The following is a 17,832-nucleotide window of genomic DNA, read 5'->3' as shown; positions in this document are numbered from 1 at the left end:
TCCAGCCTATCTAGATCCTTCTGCAGACTCTCCACACCCTCCGCGCAATTTGCCGTTCCACCAATCGTGGTGTCATCAGCAAATTTCGACACCATACACTCGGTTCCCTCCTCCAGATCATCTATATAAATGGTAAATAGCTGAGGCCCCAGCACCGACCCCTGGGGCACTCCACTAGTCACCAACCGCCAATCCGAATAGCACCCATTAACCCCCACTCTCTGCCTCCTATTTGACAACCAATCCTCTATCCACGCTAACACCCTACCCCCAACTCCATGCCCCGTTACCTTCTGCAATAACCTCTTGTGAGGTACCTTGTCAAACGCCTTCTGAAAATCAAGAAAGACCACATCCACCGGTTCTCCTCTATCCACCGCCCTAGACACGTCCTCATAGAACTCCAATAAATTTGTCTGACAGGACTTCCCCTTAACAAAACCGTGCTGCGTCTGCTCTATCAAGCAATTCCCCTCAAGATGCCTCGCTATTTCCTCCTTGATGACGAATTCTAACATTTTACCTACAACAGACGTTAAACTAACTGGCCTATAATTCCCTGCCTTTTGCCTGGCACCCTTCTTAAACAACGGCGTAACATTAGCCGTTTTCCAATCTTCCGGCACTTCCCCGGAATCCAGCGACGTTTGGAAAATAACCACCAAGGCATCCACTATCACCTGCGCCATTTCTTTCAGAACCCTCGGATGCATTCCATCCGGTCCTGGCGACTTGTCCACAATCAGTCCCTCCAGTCTGCCGAGCACCGCCTCTCTAGTAACAATAATGTCATTGAGACCCTCCAGTCCTACCACCTTTCCATCGCTAACACCGGGCAGATTATTCTCGTCTTCCTCCATGAAGACCGAAACAAAAAAGTTATTCAAGACCTCAGCCATTTCCCCATCCCCTACCACTAAGTCCCCCCTCTCATCCTCTAAGGGTCCAACGTTCACCCTAGCCAGCCTCTTCCTTTTTATATATTTATAAAAACTCTTGCTATCCTTTGAAGTTGAAGGGCCCAGACATTGGATAGGAAGGATCTATTTTCATTAGCAGAGGAGCCAACTAAAGGGAAAGATTTAAAGTACTTGGAAGGATTAGAGGGGATTTGGGGAGTATTTTCACCCAGAGGAAGATGGGGATCTGAAACTCACTCAGCTGAAGAGGAGAATCGTCATCGTGTGACAGAGGTTAATAGTGGAATGACACGCGAACTTTAGTTTCTGACCAGCACTGCCATGATGGGCCAAGTGGCTGCCATCTGTACTGATAGTTTAAACAGAACTGAACAGCAAATTTCCCTTTATCTGCCTGTCTGATCTGTGTTCTACCTTTCCTATAGGGTCCAGCCTGCTCTGCTGTTTCTGCTCCTCAATCCACTTGATCGCTAGATTGTTATGAAGTTTAGCGTTGATTGTCCTGCCTTGCTTTCTATTCCTGCTTTTTGCTATTGATGTATTTTTGTGCATATGCAGCAAAGGAAAGGCCCTCCAGTGCCCCCTCCACCAAAGGTCACACCGTCAAAGGACATCAAGCAAGAAAATATCCTCAATTTGTTTGACGACAGTTTCATTCCCGAGATAAGTGTGACGACACCTTCACAGGTTAGCCATTCCCCCTCACAACAGCCTTGTTGTGATCTTCATCACCATTTTAACAACCCCCATCTTCATCACCACTTTCGACTAATCTTCACCTATCCATTGTGCATGAAGCATGCTTTGGGTTAGTTGAGTAGCTTCTTGTCTGATCCCTTCCTTCAGTTACTCATCCAAGACTATTAGTCCTATCTTTGTTCAAACTAGACTGGAGTTGCCACCTTTCCTAACCAACGTAAAGATGGTAAAAGGTTCTAATCTGTGATGGGTCAAATTTTCAAAAATCATGAAAAAAAAGTCAAAATGGCAGTATTGTCAAAAAGTAATTTGCAAGTCGGGGAGAAAGATACCTGACTGCTATATTTCAGGCACATGCAATTTGTGGCAACTCCAAGTCTTGTAGAATATTTTGCCCACTGTCTGTGGCTGTTTATGTAGGTTTCTAATGGGCCTTACCAAATACTGCAAAGTCAAAATACTAATTGTTCCTCAGAGTGCTTGTTCTTGTAACACTTGGAGGAAACTGGTTGTTATCTAGTTCGAGAGTGTCTAATGGGCTTTTGTTTCATGAACAGCTATTTCTTTTTTAACCGAAGCACTTATACAGAATTGATATCAACTTGAGCGGCTTTCAACAGTTGGTAACGGTTCAAGAGTCTGCCCAGAAATGGGGGAAGATTTGTGGTTTATCTAAAGCAGGAAGTTTTATTTTTATACAAGAGACAAAGTTAATTTCAAGTGTTCCTTTACTCAGTGCTCAAATTGTAATGAAATGCTTTGCATAGGGAATCATTTTTAAAATCTGTGGTTACACTAAGTTTGGCATATTGAGAATGTTATGATTTTTTTAAAATGACAGTAATTGGATATGGTATGGCTGGTTGGCCTGTTTGAAATGGTTAAGGGCTAGGCTTTATTAAAAATCTATATGCAAAGCATGGGGTTAAGTGCCCTTTGGATAGACTGCTGAGGTGAGATATGCATGTAAGTAAGTATGAGGTAAGTATGCAGTTGTTATGGTCTTTTAGAAAGAAAGAGGTACTTAAACCTTAAATATTGGGTATGGAAAGGATTGAGATTTGAGCTATGAGCAACTGAAGCCGCATGTTGCCTTTGAGGGCTTTGAGTCAAATAATCTCCACAAGGATTTCCTGACTTAGTTGTAGATTGCTTACCTATTCCAGGGGATAAGATAGGGAAGTGAACATGTGTACGAAAGGATAAGGTGGTGGCAGCATCTGTGGAGAGAAACAATTTTAGTCCAATATGACTCCTTGGAGTTCTGAAGCAAAGTCTAATTGGACTCTTCTTTCTCCACAGTTGCTGCCAGACCTGTTGAACTTCTCCACACTTTGTGGATGCTGAAAATCTGAAATAGAAAACAGTATTTTGCTTTAATTTTAATTGCATTGATAAGATGGAGCAGGCCTTCTCAGCATCCCTACAGAAGTTTGGGCTTGATTCTAATTGTTGATCTCTCAGGCGCATAAGCGAATGCATGTGATGAGTACAATCACTGTAGGTTGACACTGCATCGGTGTGGAGGCTTGGCATTCCTCCTGAAGGCCTACACAATCTCTTCTAAACCTGTATTTTTCATAAATTTGATTTCTAATTCATCTTATCCTTTCTTTGAAAATGGTGGAGACCAATATTCAACTCTTTTCCATAAGCATGCAAATTGGAGTGCAAGGTCGTCCTGATGAGTTTGCTGGCATCTGCCGGGAATATCGAATGGAATGTTGGATGGAATCTGTTTCTTTTCCTTTGGTTAGCCCCATCTTCCAGATTCACTGATGGACCATCCAGGGAGGACTTTGGTAGTAAATCTACATTCCTTGGACTACTGCCTATTGTTGGCTGGAGGAAGGTACTTGAATGTTCCTGAAACAGATGGGAGGCTCTTCGGCATGTGAGCATCAGATCCTGTGGCATGAGAGCCCAATTCAACGAAACAGTTGTTTTCATTGATCAAAATGTAGTCTTCCTTTCTCTTAGCCTGGATGGGGAGCTAGAGGGAAGAGGTTGTCCTTTTGGAAAAAGAGAGGGCATTCAGCATCAAGAGCTGGGCTTAAATTCCTCTACTGCCTCACTACTACCTCTGGGTCAGCTGGGTGTGATTCCCTAGGCTTCTCGCCATGCTAATGAGAAGTGTGACTCCTACAGGGAATGTTTGGGATCCTACTTCTTTCCTAGTTATGAGTAACCATGTAATGTTTCACTGATTCCCTGAAGGTTTGTAGAAGTGTTTCAACCAGTCCCACCAAGGGAGAACAGGTCGTTAATCAACCCACTTAAGATACCATAGAAAGGTGGCACGGTGGCAGTGATCAGCACTGCTGCCTCTCAGCACAAGGGACCTGGGTTCAATTCCAGCCTTGGGTGACTATGGAATGTGCACATTCTCTACTTGTCTGTGTGGGTTTCCGCCCACAGTCCAAAGATGTGCGGGTTAGGTCAATTGACCATGCTAAATTGCCACTTAGTGTCAGGGGATTAGCAGCATAAATAGGTGGAGTTACAGGGGTAGGGCCGGGTGGGATTGTTGTCAATTCAGGCTTGATACGACAAGTGGCCCCCTGCTGCACTGGAGGGGATTCTGTGATTCTAAGATGTGATTATGTGACGAATACAGATTTGAACAGGAGTGTAGCTCTCCACTGCCAGAACTGATTGTTCTGTTCAGCACACCTCTAGCTATCTGGCCAAAGTTTCAAATGAATGTAAATAAGCTGGTACTGAAACAGGAATGTCATTGAATTTTACGAGGTAGTCACATCCAGTCTGTTTGTTCAATGTGCTTTATGATTGCAGAGCTAAACTTTCAAAAGACCCTGATCTTTCTTTTTGCTGTGGAACTGTTTAGATGCCATCCAGTAATTGATTCCAGGCTAATTCAAAGGACTTGAGTAACAGCTGATTTATAAACAATTGTCTTGAGCCATGTCCCACTCAATGAACAGGATGGCCACAAGCATAAAATTCTGAGAAATCTATTCTATTATCTGATGCTCTTCTGTGTCCTTTTCACTGATTATAGTTATCTGATCTGGCCAGGACACTTTTTATATGTATCTTCTCTTTGTGAGTTAGCCCTGTGTCCTACCTAAATATTTGGAATATCCCGTGTGAGGTTATGTCAACAACTTTCCTTCCCTTCCCTCACTGTTCCACTCTACTGGCAGCAGCAAGAAAATGCAAATACATCTTTTGTCCAATGTTGCTTATTCACTGAGGATTGTTCTACCTTGTCAAAGATGTGTGGCAAATCAAAATGGATGTTTTCATCAAAGATAATATGCACCCACCTCAGTGTAGTGCCCAATAAAGTCTTTGGCTTATCTGGATTATGTGTAGATTGAGGCAAAATTACTGTTGGTAAATAGATGGTTTTCGTGTGTTGTCGTCTTCAATGAGTTCTTTGAAGTCATACTTGTTAAATATTATTGTTGTCTTTTAATGTTGTTTCATCTAATTTGTCTTTCCTGTTTTAAAGTCTACTCGTGTTTTTTTTTGTGTTCAGCTATTCAACACTTCATTTTAACATAACCTGTGTAGCAAATGAGTAAAATACTTTCTCTTTGTTTCTCCTTTTTCCCCCTTCTCTCCATTCCTGCCTAGTTTGAGGCTCCTGGGCCTCTGCAGGATGAAGGAAGCCTATTGGACTTTGATCCTCTGAAGCCAGAGTCCAGTCCAGTAGGGAGAGCAGCTTCTCCAGTCTCTCAGGTTTGTTTAGCTCAGTCTTTTCTCTGATTAGTGACCCAGCCATTCCAGCCGTAGAAAACGCTGTTGGCCTCCAGAAAGAATTGTGGGGAGGGGAAGATGCTAGTTTTGTGGAGAATGATACACTTTGAAATTTAGACTTTTTTCCCTTTTTGAGAAGTGAGAGACTTGAATGTTCATTAATTGCCTCGTTGCACCAAGAGGATGGAGCCTTGGGCACCCCAGTGCACTCCATGGGGTGACAGTGCTCCTGCGACGGTGTGGAGCAGGGAATGCCAGGATTTCTCTTAATTCATTCCCAGGGCTGTGGTGAAGCCACTTTATTGCCCATCCCTGTTCAACTGAGTGGCTTGCTAGACCATTAGGGTAGCTAATAGAAACATAGAAAATAGGAGCTGGCCATTCGGCCCTTCGAGCCTGCTCTGTCATTCAACATGTTGGTGATACTCCAACGCTTTCCCCTCACCCCATAAGAGTAAACCACATTGCTTTGGGTCTGGAGTCTCACAGTCCAGAGGAGGTAAGGACAGCAGACTTCCTTCTCTGGAGGACATTGGTAGACCAGATGTGTTTACAACAGCCTCATGGTTTCACAGCCACCATTTATGGTGTCGTCACCTTGATTTATTTAATTAAGTTGAATTTAAATTTGCAGGCTGCCATGGCGAGGATTGAACCGAATGGATCACTGTTGTAGACCTATTGTTACTAGTCCATATCACCATTCCTGCAAAATACTAACCTGACACCCATCCCAGCAGCTATAAAATCATTGCAGGTTGCAATTTTGTTCCCATCAAACTAGAGTTAATGGCTGTAGAGCATTCACTAACTATAGTTTGTAGATTTTAGCTGCATGAGGTTTTTAAAAACTGTACCAAAGGACAACATGAGAAATTAAGCCAAACTGACTGCAGTGGTTGAATGTATGTTTTTTAACAGTGGATGTTCACCATTCAAAGTGCTTAAGAGAAATTTTTTGAAAATTCTAATTTTTGAGCATTATTAAGTGGTCCAACAAGCCTTTGCTGTGTCCAATCAGCGTGTGAAAGAGGCATTTTGAACATGCCACTTACAATAGATCTCACCCCATTGAAACTGAAGGAGTGAAAGATTTTTTTCTCTTATTCTCTGCCACACACTTTCTCATTGCTTTTCAATGTACTGTCTCTGGTCTTACCCCCATCATCCCTCCAGTGGCTGAAGGCACGTGTGCAGTGTGGTGCCATTGCCCCTGGTTGCCCGTAGGAATCTGGATGGGGGCGGCATTGTTTCAGCCATGGCTCCTTTTTCTTTTCTGTCGATACCCTCCACAGCCAAGCAATGCAGTTTGGGGACTGCTGCGTGAAACCCAGTTAGTTTCTTCCCTCTCCTCCCCTCCCCTCCCAAGAAGTAAAATAGGAAAAATTTAAAAGGGATTGGAGCTGAGTTGCCTTGGTGCAATGGGCTGAAGGGCTTCCTTTGTGCCATAAAATTCTATGAAGATTGAGCTTTCTTTCCAGCACTGAACATTTTAAGATGTTGCCATATTTTGTTAGCTGCTGACTTAGAGCTAGGTTTTATTTAACTGTCATTAACTTGTGTGTTTACTGATATTGTCTCTGAAATGGGGAGAGGGTGTGTAATATATACTTAATATAAGGTGTAACTAACGCCTGCTCAATTTACATGTTTTATGTATTTTATTCAACATGCTAGTCTTTACCTTGGGATTTGTGGGAGGTAAGCAACATAGATCATTATTTTAAAACACACCTAACATTCAGCATGTACAAGTCTCGCCTTTGTCACTGCCCATCCAGCTGATGTCTGCACCTTTTTTTATGTACACAGTTTATATATGCATTGCTCTCAACAGCTGCTGGCAGAATCAGAGCTTTAGGTCCTCTTCCTACGCTTGTTTGTTCCTCCTTCTCTAAAATCACTTCATCCCTCCTGTATCCAGCCTCAGACTCAAGCAGCTTGCACACAGTTGCTTTGTATTAAAGCCCAGCCTGTCTTGTCTATGAGTAAATGTTACTATTCTATGTCTGTGCCAGTCTTTCTGTACCTCAGTTTCTGTAGCCAACGATGGCTTTACTTATGTTGCAGCATGGCTGTCATGTCGAGATATTATTCTTTTTAAAATTTTCTGTTTCACTTTGTGGTCAAATTGGAAAAGACCTTTTTAAGATGAGGTGAATTCTTCGTTAAGCAGCTGACTTAAGTAATCCTATTTTTATTTAATATAACCAGTCTGAGTTCTATTTTCTTTTGCCAGTTGCAGGCTGTGGTGCACCCATTGGTTATAACTTTTTTGAATATCCATTCATGAGTAAAAGCGTTTGTTTGTCACGGCATTTTTTTCCCTAAAAAATGCAGACTAAATTGGAATACCTGGGCACTGCCTTGGGTACTTGTAAGAAGTCTGACAACACCAGGTTCAAGTCCAACCAATTTATTTGATAGTAAACTCACAAGCTTTCGGGGTTTGCCCAAGAGGGGCAAACCCCGAAAGCTTGAGAGTTTACTATCAAATAAATTGGTTGGACTTGAACCTGGTGTTGTCAGACTTCTTACTGTGTTTACCCCAGTCCAATACCGGCATCTCCACATCTTGGGTACCTGTAAACATGGCTTCAATGGGTGTGCAATGCAAGCAACAAGCTGAGTCTTGTTGGATTGGGTTCCCATTCACGGAGTGGGTGGGACCTGCCTTATTCGGTCTAAACAGATTTGTGGTTCTACTCATCTCGTTGAAATAGTTGCTTATGTTTAGGTGGGGTTTATGTTGCTGTTACTTTCCTTCACTAGAAAACTTGTTGATATTAGAAGCCTTGGCAAAATTTGTTGCAATGTTCAACTGTGTGGCCTATTTACTTGATAAAAGTACAATTTCTCATGAATAGAAACCCAGATAGGATTTGTACACACAATAGCATCTTTTCCAGCCTCCCACATAGACAATCACTCAGAAATGCTGTAAGATTGGACTCACTTTTCATGTTGTTATTTTATGGCTGGTAACTTCCTCCCCCAGCTGTAAGGAATTGTGACCAAGTTGCATTGAATGACAACTTTAGAAGGCTTCTCTGCTTTCTACATTCCATGGCTGCTGCAGCACAGCATCAGTGGGATTGTGGATGTTGGCCTATCAGTTGTTTTAATCACTAAATTAGATGAACAAGATCTATTAGGATTTTCAACATAATATGCTCAAACCTATTTTACTGTATTGATTTACCTTAAGCTTGCATGAATTAAGTCGCAGAGAATTGAGTGTAGAACTTACACCAAGTGCCTCAGTCTTCTGCCACCCAGTATAATTTGTCAGTTAACTGGTATTGTGTGTCTAGTGTTTTTATCTGATCTGAGTAACAATAAAGGTTCATCTTTAATTGGCTTCAGTTAACCCTGGATGAAGAATATTGGGGGGAGAACAGAATGTAGCCAGAGTTTCTAGTCATTATTCTGCAGCGATCCTTGTTGAAGTCCACTCAGGCACGGCATGAAGGCAAGGTTCCTTCTGAAAATATGCAAGTCAGGAACCTATTTGAGTATGACTAATGGATGAAATATGGAGGGCAGCGATTTAGTGGAACTAGCACATAGAAACATACCCTTGGGCGACGAGGAAATTCTTGAGATATATTTAAAACCAGGCTTAATTCTATTTCCCATGATTGCTAATCCTAAGATTGCTGCTCTCATCTTGTGGTGCTAAAGCTGATCCTCCACTTCGCTAGTAAACTAGTGCCAATTTTGGCATGATGAAAAATGCTCTTTTTTAACATTTTGGGATGTGGGTGGCAATAGCAAGGCTAGCATTTATTGCCTATCTCTAATTGTCTTTAACAGAGTGGTTTGTTAGGTCATCAGAGCGCAGGTGCATTGTTGTGGAGTCAAGTCAGCCATGCTGGCTAAAGACAGCATATTTCCCTTCCTAAAGGAAATTAGTGAACCAGAAAGTTTTCTACAACAATCTGATCGTTTTCATGGTCACCACACTGTTATGAACTTTATATTCCAGATTAATTTATTTAGCTGAATTTACATTCTCCCAGTTGCTATAAATCATGTACAGTACAAAACCTCACAACACCAAATTTATTTGTAGCACAAGCCTTTGGAGCACTGCCCCTTTATCAGGTGAGTGGGAGTTGTGTTCACAAACAGGACATCTACAGACACATACTCAATTTACTAGATAATAGTTGGAATGTAAGTCTTTACGGGTAATCAAGTCTTAAAAGTACGGACAATGCAAGTGAAGAGAGGGTTAAGCACAGGTGTTTGCCCACAGGAGGGGTGTATTGTCTCCAGACAGGACAGTTAGTGAGATTTTGCAAGCCCAGGCAGGTCGTGGGGGTTACAGATAGTGTGACAAGATCCTGGTTGAGGCCGTTCTCGTGTGTGGAACTTGGCTATCAGTTTCTGCTCAGCCATTCTGCGTTGTGTGTCATGAAGGGGCAGTGCTCCAAAAATTTGTGCTACCAAATAAACCTGTTGGACTTTAACTGGTGTTGTGGGACTTCTTGCTACGCCCACCCTGGTCCAAAGCCGGCATCTCCAAATCGTAAGTCGTAGCCGTAGTCCCAGATGATCGTAGGCTGCTCTCCACTTTGAAGGAGTGCTGACTGGTGAATTATTTAAATACGATACGCCCTCTGGCTCACTTTTATCCACAGCTTATGTTTAACCAATTTATTGGAGCAATATGATTTCCCTTTCACAAACCATGTTGATTCTCCCTGATTTTTTCCTTCCCCAAGTCCCTGTCATGCCTTATTAACTTCCAGCAGTTTCGTTATGACAGATGTTAATCTAACTGGCCTGTAGCTTTGTCTCCCTCTTTTTTTTGAATGAAGGAATTACATTAGCTATTTTCCAATCTCTTGCTGGAGTCTAGGAAATTTTGGAAAATTGAAACCAATACATCAACCATCTCTTCCTAGCCACCTTTTTAAGACCCTTGGATGAAGATTGACTACCAGCTACAGCTCCAACCATTTGCTTAGTGCCACTTCCCTGGCAATCGTGAGTTCCTCCCTCCCTTCTGTTTTTATTTGTTTATGGGACATGGGCAATGCTGGCTGGCCAGCATGTATGGCCCATCCCTTGTTGCCCTTGAGAAGGTGGTGATGAGCTGCCATCTTGAATCGCTGCAGTCCACGTGCTATGGATTAACCTAATATGCCATTAGGGAGGGAATTCCAGGATTTGAGAAGAAACGGCGATTATATTTACAAGTCAGGATGGTGAGTGGCTTGGAGGGGAACTTGCAGGTACCCATTCTAAAATATACCTTTAGAGATGCAGTGGCAGTTATTTATTGATCTATCCCTTTGATTACGCACTGAATAACATAGTGAGGCAATATGTGTGTCATTTGTATACTCTTCTCACGCAATCGTGTTGTCTGAGAAGACTTAACACTTAGCCAACTGTTAAGTGGTGGGAACGCCTTGAAAAGAAGAAATTACACTTCAGTAGAAAAAAAGGGGACTGTTCTTTTATTGTCAAGAGGAGCTCTATCTGGCACAAATCAATGTCTCCCTATGAAAGAATCTCTCATCCAGTTATGCCCTTCAGGAGAATTTGAGGAACTTGTGGGGTCATTAACCATCAGTTGACAAGAATTTGTGGCTGTTAGTGCATTTCCTTTTAACTGGTGGCTGGAAAACTACACACGGTGCTTCTTGCACCATGGACTTCCTGGAAACCTTGCAAAGGTTCTGATTGCAATTCACAAGTGCTTTAAATTGGTTCTGGACAAAGGTTATAAGTAGGTCATGTGTGATTTGTGCAAAAACTCACCAGCCTAGATATCAGGTAGAGTATGAATCATCTTGGGAAAGGAAAATTGGGTAATTTGAGATTTGTTGGGAGCGACATTTGGCAATAGCAGTTGATAAAACCTGGTGCTCTTGCATTCCATTCTCATTTGTGTGGGTCTCTTCACTCCATACCTGTCTTTATTTTTTACTGTACTTCTCTTTGTTTTTTCACTGGATTGTACAGCCTGAAAAGAGTGCATCTAACAGCATGTCTTTGGACCACTCTCCAAGTATGGCCATGGGGGATGGCCCTGGTGAGAGCAGTTTTGCAGTGGACTGGTCAGCCCAGCCTAACCTGCTCCAAGGGAATGAAGGTATCACTGCTGAAGTAAGTGTAAATAATTGTTTGCTTAATTTTTCATATGTATGTATTTTCATGACTGGATATTCTGTTGATGCAGAATAGACCATTTTGTAGGCAAAGAATTTAAAGATGACTTGCAATTTATTATAACTATGGGCTGAGTTTGGGTTGCCTGTTCCAGTGGGAAATACTCTCTTGCAACAAGGTTGAGGGATGACCTCAGTAAGAAGGCTCACAACACCAAGTTAAAGTCCAACAGGTTTATTTGGAATCTCGAACTTTGAGTGCTGCTCCTTCAGGTGAATGGGGACCCACTCACTGATGAAGGAGCAGTGCTCCAAAAGCCCATGCTACCAAATAAACCTGTTAGACTTTAACTTGGTGTTGTGAGACTTCTTACTGTGCCCATTCCAAACGAACACCGGCATCTCCATATAGAGGGATGACCTAATACAGTCTTCAAAATAGTGAAAGGTTTTGATGGAATGGATACAAAGAGAATTCTTCTCTTGTAGCATAGAGCTTAACTAGAGGCCATCAGTATAAGATAGTCACCAAGAAATCTAACAGGAAATTCCAAAGGAACAACTTTTTCCAAACAGAATGTGGAACTTTCTACCACAGTGGTTGAGGTGAATAGCAGTGATGCATTTACAGATAAGTTAGATAAACTTAAGAGGGAGCAAGGACTAACTGGCAGGCTCAGATGAGGAAGTATGAGCAGAGAGAATGCTGCATGAACACTAATGTGGACTGGTTGGGCCAATTGACCTCTGTGTAGTTTGCACTGGTTTCCACATTGACACTTTATTCTTTACTTTGCAATTTAGAATAATTTCAGGAGCTAACACTCTGGTCTTCTTGGTGAACTAAATATATTTGGTTACTAAGGGAAGCAATTTGTTGTCATCTTTATCCGGAAGTAAAACAATGCTAGATTTTTATGTTTAAGCATCAAATTTGTTCTTTCGCTTGGTATAGGGAAGGAAGATACAGATTTGCATGTAATTTTGGTAATTGTAATGTGATATAAATTTACTTTTCCTTCATTTATTTGCTCATGTGCTGGTTTCTATTTTCCTCTAAGTTGGGGAGCTGAGGCTTTAGGCTGCACTTGCAGGCCACATTAGGAAAGGGTTCAATGAAGAGCAACAGGAGTAGCTTCTATGTGCTCACAAGATGATAAATAAGTATGTACCAGCAAAGTAGCTGTTCATCTGCCATCTCCTTGTTTTCCATTATTAATTCTTCAGGTTCTCATCCTGTAGGACCACTGCTCACTGGCAACTTGTTCCTTTTTAAAAATATTTATAGAAATTCCTGTTATCTTTTTAATTTCTGGCCAGTTTTCTCTCATACTCTATTTTTCCCTCTTTTGGTAATATTTTACTCATCCATCGCTCTTTCTTGTATTCTGCCCAATCTCCTGACCTTCTACCTGTCTTTGATCTTTAATCTTACCAGTTAACCATGGATGGAGTCCATCGTTTGGATTTTTCTTCTGTTTGGAATGTATTTCTTACTCATCTGAATGTATTGTGTATACTGAAATATCCCCTTAAATGTTTGCCATTACATCTCTGTTGACCTATCCTTTAACGTAATCTTTTATTTCCTTTTATTTACCTTTTATTCCCACACAATTGCCCTCCTTTCTTCCACAAACTGAATGTAAAATTCAATCATATTTTGATTGCTGCTACTTAGGAGCACCTTCACTGAGTTCATTAATTCCATCTCATTGCACAATAGCAGGTTCTAGTATAGCTTGCTCTCTGGGTGGCTCTAAACATGCCATTCTAAAAGTACAAAACCATTGAACATCTAAGCTACTGTTGCCCATTTGACTTTATCAGTCTATATGTCGATTAAAATCTCATGATTATCGCTTTACCTTCTGACTTGCTATTTCTTCCTTTATACCTCATTATTTCTTCCTTTTATACCTCATCCTATCATGTGGTTGCTACTGGGGGCTATTACCTTACTCTCACATGTGACTTCTTGCCTTTGCCATTTCTCATCTCTACCCAAACTCTTTCCACATCCTAGTTTCCTCAACTCGAGTCAGCCCTGTGTGCTAATGCCATCGTTAATGGAGTCACCCCACACACCTTTTCCTTGCTTCCTGGCCTTCCAAAATGCCCAGCACTCTTCAACATTTGGCTTCTAATCTGTGTTCTCTTGCGGCCATGTCTCAGTAATGGCTGTCAAATCATACTTATTTATTTCTATGTGCACTCTCATTTGTTTTTGAATGCTTTGTGCATTCGGGCAGTCTTAATATTTTTATTATTAGTCTTTTGTTTCATGTATTGATGTACCGTTAGATTTCTACTCTTCACCTCGTTCTCAATCCCTTCCTGTCGTGCCTGCTTTTATCTGTAATAACACTTTTCATAGAACATAGAATACTGCAGCACAGAAACAGGCCTTTTGGCCCTTTTTGGCGGTGCCCAACCATTTTTCTGCCTAGTCTCACTGACCTGCACCTGGATCATATCCCTTCACTCCCTCTCATCCATGTCCAAGTTTTTCTTGAATGTTAAAAGTGAGCCCGCATTTACCACTTCATCTGACAGCTCATTCCACGCTCCCACCACTCTCTGAAGCCCCCCCCCCCACCCCCAATATTCCCTTTAAACTTCTCCCCCTTCACCCTTAACCCATGTCCTCTAGTTTTTTTTCTCCCCTAGCCTCAGTGGAAAAAGCCTGCTTGCATTCACTCTTATCTATACCCATCACAATTTTATACACCTCTATTAAATCTCCCCTCGTTCTTCTACACTCCACGGAATAAAGTCCTGATCTATTCAACCTTTCTCTGAAACTCAGTTTCTCAAGTTCCGGCAATATCCTTGTAAACCTTCTCTGCACTCATTCAACCTTATTAATATCGTTCCTGTAATTAGATGACCAAAACTGCACGTAATACTCTAAATTTGGTCTCACCAATGTCTTATATAACCTCACCATAACATTCCAACTCTTATACTCAATACTTTGATTTATAAAGGCCAATGTTCCAAAAACACCCTTTACGACCCTATCTACCTGTGACGCCACTTTTTGGGAACTTTTTTGCCACTTTTTTGCCTTGTCTCTGCTTTTTGATTCACTGCATCTTCCCAAATTTGATCTCTTGCCCCTACTCCTTGGGAATTGGAACATTTCAACTTGCACAGATAATGTTTTAATGGTGTTCTTTTTGACTTAAGATTTGGATAGCACCTCACTAAAGCTTTTACGTAGTTGTGATAAGAAAATCCGATTCACTTTAAGTTGCTTCATTCAACAGTTGCATTTTTCAGGAATGCAACCAGAGTATTAAGGGGGGAATTACTATACTGTCACTTGTCCAACGCATTGCTTTATGGAAATGAGGGCATTAAAAAAAAAGGCTGGAAGAGGTGAAAGAGTTTGGATAGATCCAGACATTTAAAGAGGTGAATGTCCACTTGACATTTCATTATTTTAATCATTCACTGGCTGTAAGCGTAACCGGTGAGGCCTGCGTTTATTGTCCATCTCTGACTGGCTTGATAGACTGTTTCAGAGTGTAGTGTTTGCTGTGGCCTGGAATTGCACATAGACCAGACGAAATAAGGATAGCAGATTTCCTTCCATACAAGGCATTAGCTAACCGGATGGGTTTTAAATTTTGATCTCTTCCTGATGCAGGCCTTAAAGCTAATTTAAGTGCCTGAATTTTAAATTCACCAGCTGCTATACTAGGAATTGCACTAGTCTTTCCAGACTTGTGGTCCGCTACACTGCCATTCCCCATGTTGCTTGCAAGTTATTTACTTTGAATATAATGCTAAGATCGGTTTGTTTAATGCTGATGTGCATGCACTAGCTTGCATCTTTTGCAGTTATTTTTGTGAATGTTTTGACATTTGCTCTGCAGTGCCATCTAGAGTCTGGTAAAATCCATATCTTGAATGATGCACGGAATAGTATTCACCCAGTATGCAGCATATCTGTCTAGTGTTTGTATTGGAATCAGCTTCTGTCGACATTCCTGAAGTAGGATAGGTTTTTGCACTCTGCTACTGAGCACAAATTTGCATCATTATTTACTGTCTGCCTCTCTGTCTTCAACCTTGTATAATACCTAATCTGGCTGTTCATACTGAACATTAGAATCCCTACAGTGCAGAAAGAGGCCCATTTGGCCCATTGAGTCTGTACAATTCCACCCAGGCCCTATCCTTGTAACTCCACATATCTACCCTGCTAATCCCCCTGACACTTAAGGGGCAATTTAGCATGGCCAGTCCACCTAACCTGCACATCTGAGGAAACCCAAGCACTTGGAGGAAACCCATGCAGACACGGGGAGACCGTGCAAGTATTATCATAGATTTTCTTTTTGCTTTCTTCTTTCATTGACGTGAATACAATTCTAATTTAGAAACTGTTCCCTCTTCAACACTCCCAGATGTCGTATCCGAATAATTTGCCTCGGCTGTCCTCTGATTTACTGCATGTACTGTGCAATTGCCCTCTAATGCAGGTTGATAAAGTGGCCTTGTGCGGCAGTGTCATCTCGTTCCTGGAACTGTTTGCAAGTAGAAAGGAGATCTTTTCATCCCTGTGGTCTAGCTGTGTTCTGTGTGCATGGGTCTCCTAATCTGGGCTTTTGATATTTACCTGAATTTTAACCTGATATCCAGTCTCGCCTGTAAAAGGAAAATGCCATTTGCAACTGATTTGGGGGGCTGCAGAATTGGCTGTTATTTGGAGTTACAATAACCATCTGACTCGGGCTGAAAACTACCTAGTTTGCTTAATTCTCGTGATTTGGTGCAATGGATTTGGCAGATTTCTATACACATGACACGGACTGTGATTTTTGTGTCCTGGGTGTGGTGGTTGGTGTCAATGAGTACGTAATTTCTTGCCCCAGTGCCAGGATTGAAGAAGTTTGTCTTGTAAGTGGCTGCAGTTAGCTGTTGTGCCAGTTGTGTTGATCCCTGGGGTATATTACTGATCTGAGTCAGTGCCAGAAGATGGAGTATTGTCTGCTTTTGATCACCTGAGACACGCAAGAGACATTCGAGCGCTGAAGACATTGCAGAGAATAGTAACAAAGGTGTTCCCAGTTACCAAAGGTTGGAGAAACGTGGGCTTGTCATCTTCCCAATATTTCATTCAAAGGCAGATTGAACAAAATTGCAAATAGTATCCGAAAGCTCAATCCAGAAAATTAATTAGAAGAAAGAACTATCCAATTAAACTGGTGGTTAACAATTTAGTGTTCTCAGTGGATTCTTGAGAAAATCCTGGAATTGTTTGAGAGCCACGTTTGATTTGATTTATTGTCACATGTATTAGTATACAGTGAAAAGTATTATTTTTGCATGCTGTAAGAAAGCATATCGTTCATAGAGAAGGAAATAAGAGTGCAGAATGTAGTGTTACAGTTACAGCTAGGGTGTAGAGAAAAATCAACTTAGTGCAAGGTAGGTCTGTTCAAAAGTCTAATGACAACAAGGAAGAAGCTATTCTTGAGTCGGTTGGTATGTGACCTCAGACGTTTGTATCTTTTTTCCTGGCAGAAGAAGGCGGAAGAGAGAATGTCCGGGTTGTGTGGAGTCATTAATTATGCTGGCTGCTTTTCCGAGGCAGCAGAAACTGTAGACAGAGTCAGTGGATGGGAGGCTGGTTTGCATGATGGGTTGGGCTTAATTTGCGACCCTTAGTAGCTTCTTGTGGTCTTGAGCAAAACAGGAGCCATATCAACCTGCGATACAACCAGAGAGAGTACTTTCTACGACGCATCTGTGAAAGTTGGTGAGAGTCATAGCTGACATGCCAAATTTCCTTAGCTCCTGAGAAAGTTGAGGTTGGTGGGCTTTCACTTGGGTGCTACAGAGGTGGGGACCTTAGGGCGAATTGTGATCATTTCATGGTTTTATTCCAATTATGTGAATTCTGCCACTCCCCCACAATGAACCTGGGTATTAGCTGTGACTTGAGTGTTTCTGGACTTTCATTGCCCGTACGCATCCAAATCTCTCCCAAGGAATGCAGTAAGACTCTTTTGAAAAGAGAATGTGGAAGTCTACATTTGCAACTCAAGTCTCTTGTAAAGTCTAGAAAACTCTCTCAGAATATTTTGGATGGCAGAGGGTAAAATGTGACTTCTCTTGCCCTTAATATAAAGTAAAATAAAAGTAAAGTTTACTTATTAGTCACAAGTAAGGCTTATATTAACATTGCGGTGAAGTTGGTGTGAAATTCCCCTAGTCGCCACAGTCTTGCACCTGTTTGGGTCAATGCACCCTAACCAGCACGTCTTTCAGACTGGGAGGAAACTGGAGTACCCGGAGGAAACCCATGTAGACACATGGAGAATGTGCAAACTCCACGCAGACAGCGA

General features: G+C 41.8%; 1 protein-coding gene across 8 annotated transcripts in view; it reads left to right on the top strand.

The window, feature by feature from the left end:
- The window catches only part of bin1a (bridging integrator 1a), a 125,572-nt gene that overhangs the window by 95,796 nt on the left and 11,944 nt on the right, over positions 1-17,832 (top strand). For 3 of the 8 annotated variants that reach the window (XM_080199500.1, XM_080199499.1, XM_080199497.1), the window contains 4 exons: positions 1,479-1,607; positions 5,223-5,327; positions 7,023-7,046; positions 11,325-11,468. In XM_080199500.1, the coding sequence (XP_080055626.1) occupies positions 1,479-1,607; positions 5,223-5,327; positions 7,023-7,046; positions 11,325-11,468 (402 nt within the window). The remainder of the gene's footprint in view (positions 1-1,478; positions 1,608-5,222; positions 5,328-7,022; positions 7,047-11,324; positions 11,469-17,832) is intronic. The other 5 variants (XM_080199502.1, XM_080199498.1, XM_080199501.1 and 2 more) reach the window with 5 other exon arrangements.

This window comes from Carcharhinus amblyrhynchos, chromosome 11 (assembly GCF_965287045.1).
Source record: "Carcharhinus amblyrhynchos chromosome 11, sCarAmb.v2.hapA, whole genome shotgun sequence".
NCBI classification, from domain to species: domain Eukaryota; kingdom Metazoa; phylum Chordata; class Chondrichthyes; order Carcharhiniformes; family Carcharhinidae; genus Carcharhinus; species Carcharhinus amblyrhynchos.
The sequence above is the reverse complement of the archived record's forward strand: the minus strand, read 5'-3'. Positions and strand labels throughout refer to the sequence as shown.